The sequence below is a fragment of the Oratosquilla oratoria genome, chromosome 31 (genome assembly GCF_046742065.1).
Source record: "Oratosquilla oratoria isolate Oo_2021 chromosome 31, ASM4674206v1, whole genome shotgun sequence".
In the NCBI taxonomy this organism is placed as follows: Eukaryota; Metazoa; Arthropoda; class Malacostraca; order Stomatopoda; family Squillidae; genus Oratosquilla; species Oratosquilla oratoria.
In genome coordinates, this window is record NC_134807.1 from 21264391 (window position 1) to 21276820 (window position 12430).

Sequence of the window (12430 nt, forward strand, 5' to 3'; positions counted from 1 at the left end):
TTTGCACCACCAAAACCATATTAGAAAGAAAAAATCTTGCTTCATCCTTCTCTGTATAAGGTCAGGAATTAAGACAGTTAAAAAAAAACTCAGTGATAGAGATCATTTAATATCTCTGAATCTGTGTTAATATGGAATAATAGATATGATCATTCCTATTCAGTTTGCTGGTGTAACGGAAACAGAGAATATTAAAAATGTTAGAAGTGTAAAGTCCAATGTTTGTTTATGTGCACTCATATACAATAATGTATTTAACATAACATTTACCCTTTCAGAATATCAGTGGAACGTTCACAGCTGTAATCAACATTATAGCCATTGCAATGGCCCCAAATCAGCGAACTTCTGCCATATACTACTTCATCACTGCACTGTTTGTACTCTTAGCCTGCTTTGATACATATTTTGCACTGCCTCTGAATGTAAGTACCTATATCAGTCCTTTTTTGCATGTTATAGATTATCTGAGGGAGCAAAGGTTATGTGCATGTGGTGATCTATAAGATGAACATCAGAGAAAATCTTCTTCCCACCATGCGTTATCTAACAACACCATCACTTCCACATGTTGGTGCATCTCCATGGAGTTGACATATGGTCTCTGGACCAGGACTAAGATCTCTCTATCAACTTTGTATTCCCTTCACCTTTTCATTTAAAGAAAGCCGAGAACTAGCAACTGCTCCCCTACTACTGATATTTTCAGCCGATGATGTAGAAATGGCCCACTGACAGCAGTCTAGTATTTGCCTAGTGTAGGCCTTATGCAGTCTCTCCCATACGAGTATGGTGCTGGAGAGCTTAAAGCTGTAAATTGAACCAAATGATGATATGCGGTGGTGAAGACAACGGTGGCAGAAAAGAAGCAAGTATATTTGTTACAAACAAGAAATGATAAAGTACTAGTATTTGACAATTACGGAGTAAAGAGGGTAAAAGCAAAATAAAAGATGAGGAAGGCAAAGAAGAGAATGGATGTGGGGTGGAATAGGTGTTAGATGGAGAGTTTTGAAAAGAATAAAAAGGCATTTTAGAAGGAAGTGAAAAAAGTGAGGAGGCAAGTTGGTGTAAAGTTAAAGGGACAGATGCTTATAGAATTGAAGGTGGTAAAGGGAAGATGGGTAGAGTATTTCAAGGTTGCTAATGAATGTAGAGGAAGGGTTTATGGCAGTGGGAGATACCAGGAAAATTGTGATGGGAGAGAAGAATGATAGGGCAATAGAAAAAAAAAAAGAGATATGGAAAACATTGAAAAAGGTGAAAACTGGTAAGGCACCTGCATTAGATAGTTGTGCCGTTCCCAGTCAAAAAATTGGTAGTCGGACAAAACTCAAATCGTTATCATAATCAGCTTGTCAAGACACATCAAATACTATACTTTTTGTTGGGGATAATCAAAACTTGAAATGGATTTTATTTTATTCAAATGTTTGTTTATTTATTTATTTAATTTTTCATTTTCATTTTTTCATTTATTTATCTTTTTTTTAATGTGACCCCATTTGATCAATTCGCCAAGGGAGCATATGTTATAGACATTGTTAGATTTTATACACAACAATATGCAGTAAAATGTTCTATCAATTAGCTTTTACTTTGTATTGCTAATGGTTGTGGCTTCAAAGATCCAGTGCAAAAAATGTAACTTTTTTTTATTATAGTGATAGATTGCACACCATTTGATAGCAAATTGATTAGACTACATGTAGATCTCAAATTCATGGAGCTCATTCAAAAACTGTATCCAGCTGTGCAGAAAACCATTCCACACGGATGGACAGATACACAGACGTATTCACAAATGTTCTCATGTACTCACCACAATTAGTAACATTGATTTAAGCTTCACTGACTGAAACCCCACAGCCCCAAAGTGGGGTTTCTCTGGAAAGAAACATTGGACAGTTGTCTATGTTGTATTAGTGTGGGACAGTTTCTATTTCTTCATCTTACAGTAGCAGGACTATGAGAGTAGTTACTGGTTTTCAGCTCTGATTTTATGAAAAGGGAGAGGAAATACAGTTGAAGTTGTTAGAGCTCTTGGGCTGGTCCAGAGACAGGGTGTCAATCTCTTTGGGACTGTTTCTCTGCCCCACCTCCATGCTCTATCCATTTTTGTAATATGTATCATATTTCTCTAATACTTCATCTCAAAAATATTGAGAATAAAAGAAATAATAATAATTTCTGTCTTCTTTATATTCCAAGTTTCTATTGTGAGTGTAATCACTCTCTCTCATAACCTCTTTGCATTCATTTCCAAATATATATTTTTCAAACCTTTTTATTTCATCCAGACTTTATTTCACCTCATTTCTCACCCTATCCGGCCTAGTAACCCCTACCATACTTCTCAGGTATTTCATCTCAAACTCATTTAAACTCTTCCTCTCTTATGTTCCAGGTTTCTGCCCCATACAGTGCTGTTGGCACAATCACTCCTTCATACAATCTTCTCTTAACATCCATACCCAAATGTCTATTTCTCATTACGCTTTTTGATTTACCAAGGCTTTATGTGCTTCTATCAATCTGCATTCTACCTCCAACTCCATTTCTCCCTTTCCTATCACATTCACATCCAAGTATCTAAAACTATCCACTTCCTCCAGTCTCTCTCCCTTAATACTTCCAATTTGCTGCCATCCTCTCTCCTTGTACATCTCATCACCTTACTTTTGCCTACATTTATCTTCAACTTCCTTCTTTCACACACTTTCTCACACTCCATCACTAACTTCCTTATCCCTTCCTCTGATCCTGCTATAAGTGCAATGTCATCAGAGAACTGGCTTATTTAATTTTTCTTAATTTTCTTTAACCATCTCCAATCCCCAGCCCATTACCCTTGCATTTACCTCTTGCACCACCCCATCCATGTATAAATTGAACAGCCAAGGCAACATAACACATCCCTGGCGAAGTCCCACCTTTACCTCAAACCACTCACTCTCTCCATTTCTAATTCTAACACAGGCTCTACTACTCTCATAAAAACTCTTGACTGCTCTTAACAGCTTTCCTCCTATCCCATATATCTGCAATACCTCCCACAGTGCCTTCCTGTCTACCCTGTCATAAGCCTTTTCCAAATCCATAAAGGCCCAAAAAACATCCTTACCTTTTCCTAAAGCTTTCTCACATATCTGCCTTACCACAAAAATCTGATCCATGCAACCCCTACCTGTCCTAAACCCACACTGTTCCTCACCAATTACTCCCTCTGTTCCTCTCCTAATCCTCTCAATCAAAACCCTCCCATAAGCCTTCCCAACTACACTCGACAAACTGATCCCTCTGAAACAACTACACTCACATTTGTCCTATTTTCCTTGTAAAGTGAAACTATACAGGCATTCCTCCAGTCCTTCAGCACTCTACCCTCTTTTACATACATACATATACCAAGGCTTTTTCCCCCTTACAAGGGAGGTAGCCAAAAAGGGAAAGGCATAAAATCATTTCCACCCATTCCATCCCTGAATACACTCCACACCCCTCCACCCTCCCTCTTATCTGAGCACCTCCTGGATGACGGGTCATCCCTGCACCTTGTCCACTGCCCTGGGTCAGAAACAGTGTCGCAAGACACAGCACATCCACAACAAGGCCGCTTCATTAAATCGGCGACCCCCCCCCCTCTCCGTCCCCCCATCACTGTACCTCCCTTTTTTAGACACTCCACATGACACCCATCCAACTCCTTACCTGCTCTCATCACTTTAATGACTGCTTTCATCTCATTTTTCCTTATTTCTCCTCCATTTTCCCCATTCATCACTGTCATTTTCTTAGTGCTTCCCACTGCAACTACCTTTCACTCCCTATTCTCCTTCACATTTAGTAATTCTCAAAAATACTCTGTCCATCTTGCTCTTACTGCCATCTCTTCCATTATCATCTCTCCATTTGCACCTTTTACCTTTTCTTCTCTACTTGATTCACCTCCCCTTCCTCTCAATGTCCTTCCAAAACATCTTTTTTACTTTCAGAATTTTCTGCCATACTCTTGCCTCATTTCACATCTACTCTCCTCTTTGCCTCATTTATCTTATGTTTTACTTCCCTTCTCTTTTCTATGTACCTGTACTTTCACTGAAAACTTTTTGGTATTAAATGTAATGAAAAGTTGAATATACTGGATACATATCTTTTGTCAAATGTGCAGATTCATCATATGCAACATTTTTATTACAGAAATTCTACCGCTACCATGAGTCACAACATGAAAAAGTACTCAAGACGGCAAAAAGAGACCAAAAACCGAGCACTCCATATTGGCACATCTTCAAATGTGCATTTCCACAACTATTCAATGTCTTCATGGTTTTCTTTGTTACTCTTGCTGTCTTCCCTGCAGTGCTTGCTGGTAATGATCTTATTCTTTGTTAGGTGCCACCAGTTATTCATTACATAGTAACAGACACCTAAATGAGTTCCATAAAAGTTAATGAAATAATGAGAAACTATTACTGAATTTGTTTATGACATATATATATATATTTTTTCAGATATTTGCCGAACAGACGAGAATTTTATTTTGAGTAGCAATTACTTCCAAGCCGTGACATGCTACCTCACCTTCAATTTGTTTGCTATGTTAGGCAACATGCTCCCAGCTCTATTCACTTGGGTATGCACATTTGTAACTGTTGATGCATCATTAGAATTATTGTGCAACCTTATCAATATACTTGAAATAACACTGACATTCCAACTTTTGTTTTTTGCAGTTTTTTTTAACAAGAATATTAAGATAAGCAACCATTTCAAACATGAATTTGTATTGCTAATCAAGATAAGAAATTTATTGTACTCCAGATTAGATAATGTCATATAAATAGCTTACATAAAATCTTGAAGTGATGTAATCTAGGAGTAATTATTCAAATTGATTTACAGCCGGGCCCAAGATTCCTGTGCATCCCAGTACTGCTACGTCTGTTTTTCATTCCTGCCTTTATTTTCTGCAATTTTGTCCCCAAAAATGTTGTCCGCATCATGCCAGTATTCATCACAAGTGATTGGGGCTACTGGGTCCTGTCTGTATTTCTTGGCATCACATCTGGCTATTATTCCTCTCTTGCCATGATGTACTGTCCTCGGTAAGTATTATACATCAGCGAGAGTGTTTTAAAGATAGTTTCATCAGTTTCTCCCATGCATTTGAAAGTTTCAATATTACAATTACTATCATGCAGTGTATACAGCATGTTAAAATAACTATATCATCATATGTGAAATTAAAAGTACTCCCCAAAAATCCTTACACTCCTCACTCCAAACTATGCCTGCCACTAACTAGAAATGTCACTGTAATGGAACTAATGACACATGCATAAACTTTGTTCCTTGTACAAGAAATCTCATAGGGAAAAAAACACAAAAAAACAGAAATCTGAGTGCATTCAAATTGGTTTCAAACACAGGATTTAGACAACAGAAGGAAATATTCACCACAACTAAGAAATACAGTGAAGTAACTGGAAAGAATAAATAAAAAAAAAGTAAGAATGTAATGGATGATTTTTAGTTATATAGTGACTAAATTGGAGGAATAAAATACAGATGGAAGTGAGAAATGCTGTGGCAATACATTACTGAATATAGTAATGAATATTAGCTATAAATAATAGGCCCACAATGACCCAATTCATGAAGTGTCCAACAAGATATGGAGGTAAAGGTACACCAGCAAGACTTAATTTGATCTTAACCAGAGAACCTAAGGTAGTTCAGATATTAAATTACCAGTGGTCAATAGGTAAGAGTGATTATATAGTCCTTGAATTTATGTTAGAAGAGGAAAAGATAGAATTAAGAAAAGAAATATACAGACAAGAATGATAGAACTTTGCAAAGACGAACTTCCCAGAACAGAGATACTTTGAAGAAGCTTCATATCTGTATTCAACAAGGCTGAGATTGAAGAAGAAAAGATTGAAGATAAGAAAGATGTCATAAAGAGCATAACAGTGGAACTATGTGAAGTGATTAAACTCTTAAAGAACCTGGAAGTGAGAAATGTAGGATGTCTTAAAGGGAGCACATTGGAAAGGGTAAAAGATTTTCTTAAAAGATGTATATGAACAGCTGCGAGAGAAAAGATGTCAGACTGGAGAGAGGTGACAAGTAAGGGCTCCGTTCTGGAACTTGTAATGTTCTTACTGTGTAACACTGATATGATGAATGGAATAGGAAGATATGCAGCTATATTTTTAGATTTATATGCAGATGGTGCCAAGATCATGAAGAAAGTGAAGGGTAAAGAGGATTTTAAGGTGTTATAGAAAGACTAATATATGATTTATGAATGGAGCCAGATATAGAAAATTAATTTTAATACAAGCAATTGCTAACTCTTAGAAATGGGTCAAAGTGAAAAAACAAACAAAAAAACAGAAGTTATAAAATGGAAGATGGATTAATCATGAAGGCAAAGGAAGAAAAGGATTTAGGGATATTAATCAGAGATGATCAGTCATCACAGTTGTAGAAACTATCAAGAGAGACAAGTTGCTCATGAACATAAGTGTGGCATTTCATTATGTGGATGAGAACTTCATGAAAAATATCATTGAAAGTCTAATTTGCTCCTAGACTGGAAAATTCATCAATAGTGGAGTCCTCACACATAAAGAAAGATGAAAAAAAAAAAAAAAATGGAGAGAAAGGATGGCAACCAAAATGATAAGCATAAGGAGAGAATGAAAAAACTGATTTCCCTTATTGGAAGAGTGAAGAGAGATAGATGATATGATAATGATAACTAGGTTAGAAAAAGGAATAGAAAAATGGACAGAAAAGATCTGCTGGCATGAAATGAAAGATCATTAAGAGGTCATAGTAGAAAACTGACAAAAGAAGATTGCTTAAAATATGTTGGAAGTACAGTTTTTTACATATAGACTTCTGGAAATAAGTTAGATGAGAATATAATCTAGGCTATCAACATAAATACATATTTAATTCAAAATTTGATATATGGAGATATAGAAATGAGACATGTCAGCAGGATTGTGGGAGAGATGTACAGACTATTGCAGAAGATTAAAGTAGTGTTTCAGCCTTCGAGCCAAAAAAATTCATAAATAATTTCATAAAGTAGTGTTTCACTATATGGATGAGGAAATGATGAAAAAACTCATCAAAACATTGATCCATCCAAGACGGTAATATACCTCAGTAATATGGTCCCCACACAGAGTGAAGGATATAAGCAAGATTGAGAGAATACAAAAGGAATCAGCCAAACTGGCCCCTAGCCTGGCAGATAAACCACATGAAGAAAGGCATCACTGGGTCTGCCAACTTTGAAAGGTTTAAGAGAAAGGTGATATGATTGTAGTATTCAGGTCACTAAAGGGGATATATTGCACTGATAGAAGAGATCTCCTGATTAAAGGTGGGAGGGCTATAACAGGTCATGGGAGCAAATTAAGAAAGACCACATATCTAAAGGATGTGCAGAAATACAGTTTTCCCATATGCATAAATATGTGGAATAGCTTAGAAGGTGACATAGTCCAAGCTCAAACTATACACAAGTTCAAATCTAAATATGATAATTGTAAATCAAGGAAATAAATTAAATTGGAACTGTACATGAATATTAGGCTAGGTATGTTAGAAATTAGTATTCAGGTCACCAAAGCATTGCTCTTTTCCTGTATACTATAATTAGGTAAGTACATGAGCACAGCTCCGACTCTATGTATTAAAACCAATTAAATACATACATATACCAGTAGCTTCCTTCCCCTTACAAGGGAGGTAGCCAAAGTCAAAGGCATAAATCCACTCCCATCCATTTCATCCACATATGCTCCACTCCCATTCATCACCCCTCCCTCCCTCTTTTCTTGGCTCATCCTGGTTGATGGGTCATCCCTGCATCTCGCCTACTTCCCTAGTTCAGAAGCAATGCAGCAAGACAGCTAGACACAATTAAGTACAACTAGTTAAATAAAGTAAGCAATGCTTCCACCTAATGGTTCCCCATAATACGGAACTCAGAAAATGTACAGGTGATACAAAACCAAACCTTAAGAAAAATAATGGGATGCATTGGAAAAACATCAATAAGCAAAAATCCTCTAATTAGAGTAGCATTTGAGAATAATTGCTACACAGTTCTTTGCAAGAATCCCAGAGCTTGCATATGTCACAATCTGTCATATAATCACAGATCACAGGACTCGACAAGAAATCCATACCCTCATTCCACAGCTATATTTTTTATGAAAGTAGTCATATCTAAGAGGCCTATTACTGTAATTTCACTATCTCTGTACAGTACTTGTTTTCATAATTTCTGTTTTTCATCAGTTTCACTCCAAGATGAAATTAAATATAGAGTGATTGAAAATATAGGACTCTATTACATTAATCTCAATGTCAACCCACAGAACGGTGGAACCAGAATATGCCCCAGTGGCCGGTATGATGGGAGCAGCTTCACTAATCACAGGCATATTTGCTGGTATCAATTTCCAGGTAGGTAATTTGTGAAAAATGGCAAATATATATTCAAATCTTATTGAAATAGCTACTGGAATTCAAAATTAATTATTGTTTATGAAAAATAAGTGCAGCAAGTATACTAATTTTTTTTTCTTTATGGTACAGATTGTATGCACATGGTTGGTAACATCTTATACCTTCGAAATCCCTGGCTATAAATTCCCAGTCCTTAACTGTACTCAAAGTTAGGAAGACTACACACCTCTGGGACCTTCTGTTTTTACTTGCAATTCAACCTGGTTAGAAGTCTGTGTTGTCATCATAAAACAAACAGATACAAAAAAGTAGATACGAATATACGAGTATATAGAGGATTATGTATGTATTCAAATTGTCACCAAGACTTTGGTGAAACTTGTATGCTCGAGGAAGCCCCCATATGCAGTTTCACATGAAGCATTTTTTATACTAATGGGAAATTATTAGGAGTTTTATTCAAGGATTTTACCCCCTTTTCCTTAAGCGGGGTTTGAAACCTAAACCAGTGTGTCATGTAGTCTTTAGATTAAGGACATGTTTGTTATGTGTACAGTGTTTGTGTAAATATAACATAGGCTAGGCATCCATAGAATGTTTTGCCAAACCCATCTTGGTGCATCTTTTTGGGACTACATCTCACAACAACTCAGTGTTCACAGAACAAAGTAGCACAAGAGATTCCATATTACCAGGACATGCATTGTTAAACAGGCACTTAAGATTTCTTTTCTAGATAAAATTAAAAATGAAGTAAGGTTCAAAATAATTCATATCATGAATCACTAACAATATAAAGATATTTGGACTGAGTGGATCAGGGATGGTAAGTAATAAATGTATAGTACTTACTAAATTTTACTGAACAAGGATCGCCAATAACAAGGATTTTAATTTCATCCTCATTACTTTGGTGGATGATGCTTATTTTTAGAAATATTGTTAGTATTTCTTATCAATGTTTTTAATTTTATTTCAACATAATTCTTTTATTCTGATGGATTGAACAAGAGCATGCATATATTCTCAGCACAAAGAACTAATGTAAAACTCTGTAAAAGGGTTGTAAGCACTTGAGATGCTTATGTAATGCCCCTTATGTATGAGACTACATCTTGCTTCTTGGCAGAAAGACTTTGTTCAGAGTCTTATGCTGAAATACGAAGCTATTGGGAAGAAAATCTAAATCATAGATACTATAGTTCCTACCAAATTTAGGTAATAGTATTTGTGAATTGTGGTCTGTTGGCTATACCATGAGAACTATATTCATAATGCTGACATCATGGAAACATAAGTGTATAGGTTGAATATCATCTACATGTAGGATTTGTATGTATGTACAATAATACTAGAAACTTAAACTGCCATATAAATAATATTGACACAAACAGTATTTCAGTGTCACATTAAAAGCAAGCCTTCTGCTGAAAACACAATTAGTTAGAAACAAAACTTTAGTCATTGAAAGGAACTTAGAGGATATAAAAAGTCTAGCAGCCTTGTGTTGCTGAACGAAAGACACGAGAACTGCTGTATCCCATGTTGCCTTGACAAGTTCACACTCAAATGCTGACTGTTTGCAGAATTTGCCAAGACTTTGTGCTTTCCTTTATTAATCTTCAAATTATATGCATTGCACAATTTTTATGCAGTGTGTATTATGGGTGAAAGTATGTGCATGTTTGTGTGCATGTTTATGATATACACAAAATGTGTGTGTGTATAGATGTATGTAAAATTGTGCACATACACAAATGTATACACACAATCATACATAAGTATTTATGTATAAGCCACAAAAATGTAGTTCATTTGTCTATACCAGCTAAAAAAAATCTTAGACTAGTCAAGACCCTTATGTTCACAGTATTGTTATCAATATTATCTTTTTGATATTTTCAGGGTTTAACCAGTTAATAGAAATTAGTAATTAATTCCCAAAACCTAGAATTTTTATAAGGGGTAAAATGACATGTCATTAGTAAGAACATATCTAAGGAACTCTAGAGTTTGAAGGCCATTCCTTTGATAGTAGGATTTGTTATTGGTGATAAGTTGAACTTCAGAACTATTCTTTTGAGAAGGAATGCAGAATTGAAAAGTTTTATATTCGTTTTTCTAACATGTGATATATCTAGTTAGTGTGCATTAATCTAGGTTTTATATATATATGTGGACTTACATAGAATACACATATGAAATATGCACTCATACATGTTCATACTTATTTTTGTGCTTTAGAGCCAAAGAAAAAGAAAAAGAAAGAGACCAACACAAGTACATTTCATTGCCTTTCTTGGGTTTCATTTGGGTTTTGAAATAGTTCCATGACCACAAAGAACAGTTGCTTCCTTGTTTCTCAATAGATGGATTAATTATGTTTTGTGAGTAGGCATACAGGAATGTAGGTATAAGTTTTCCAAAATAGATTAGGGAAGAAGAAAGCATAAGAAAGGAACATTTCTTTGTCAGTCTGTCTGGATTTTTGGGTTCCAGTCCTTATTTTTGTAAAAATTATGAAAATAGGGATCCTAACTAGATATTAGCAATTGATTGTACAAAGTCAGCAAGGAAGTGTTCGAGCTGCTGCGCTGTGCTGCTATTGCTATTGGGAAAATAAATTGTTCCTGTTATAAATGATCTATTTTATGTCCTTATCATTAACCCTTTTAATATGGCTCTTACTTAGGCGTCATGAGGAGCGAGGGGGTAGACAACTCCGGCATCTTGATTATATTTATTTTGTAGTTGTACCTGAGTATCCCCCATGCTCTATGAACTGGCCTGACCTTATTTTCTGTGGTTATTAACATTTGGAGTGAAAGAGAATGAGCAATACAGCTGTAAGTTTATATTTTATAATGCGAGTATTGTGATGCATCATCGTACATCAGGATGCTGCCGTTAGAATTTGACTTGTATTGAAGAGGTTAAGTATTTGTCTAGGTTCATTACTTGAAAATGGAAATTGTACTTTTTAAAACTGACTGATGTGTGTGTGTGTATATATATATATATATATATGTATATATATATATATGTATATATATATATATATGTATGCCCTTTTATATAAGTCTTGGGCATTAAACAGCCATATTTCATTCCATACACAAATTAAAGATGTATTATACTCTATTCATGAGGTATCCTTTCTTTCAAATATATATTCATAAAATATATATTCATATATATACCAGTAAATTTGTACTAGTTAACTATTACACTAATACTAGTACACTAATACTAGCACACTAGTATTAATACACTAGTACTAGCAAACCAGTTCACTATACTAGTACATTAGGAATAGTACACTACTACACTAGAACTAGTACACTAGTAGTAGAGTACTAGTACAAGTAGTAGACTGCTAGTACATTATTAGTAGTACTAGTACACTAGTATGAGTACACTAGTATATTAGTACTAGTATACTAATATTAAACTAGTACAAATAAACTAGTGTACTAGTACTCTACTAGTATACAAAAGTACTAGTGCACCAGTACAAGGGTACTAGTTTACTAGTATTAGGGTAATAGTGTACTAGTACTAGTGAACTAGTTATAGTGTACTACTATACTAGTGTATCAGTGTACTACTCTCTTGTACTAGTATATTAGCACAACTGTTCTAGTAATTACTAATGTACTAGTAATCTACTAATAGCACACTACAATACATGTGCACTAGTATAGGATTACTAGTGTACAAGTCCTAGTGAACAACTAGTGTACTGGTATCAGTGTACTAGTACTTATGTACTAGTACTAGTGTACTAATATGCTAGTTTACTATTGTACTAGATCTAGTGTAGCATACTAATACTAGTGTATTCGTGCTAGTGTAATGGCGTACTAGCGCTAGTGCATTATTGTGCTAGTGTATTAGTGTACTAGTACTAGTAATAGTGTACTATACT

At 35.2% G+C, this 12430-nt stretch overlaps 1 protein-coding gene across 2 annotated transcripts in view; it reads left to right on the forward strand.

Moving 5' to 3' along the window:
* The window catches only part of Ent2 (Equilibrative nucleoside transporter 2), a 1314811-nt gene extending 1303669 nt beyond the window's left edge, over positions 1-11142 (forward strand). For both annotated transcript variants that reach the window (XM_076213392.1, XM_076213393.1), the window contains 6 exons: positions 279-425; positions 4201-4372; positions 4515-4636; positions 4906-5108; positions 8412-8499; positions 8632-11142. In XM_076213392.1, coding sequence (XP_076069507.1) covers positions 279-425; positions 4201-4372; positions 4515-4636; positions 4906-5108; positions 8412-8499; positions 8632-8715 — 816 coding nt within the window. In that variant the 3' untranslated portion in view covers positions 8716-11142. The remainder of the gene's footprint in view (positions 1-278; positions 426-4200; positions 4373-4514; positions 4637-4905; positions 5109-8411; positions 8500-8631) is intronic.
* Positions 11143-12430: the final 1288 nt, after the last annotated feature.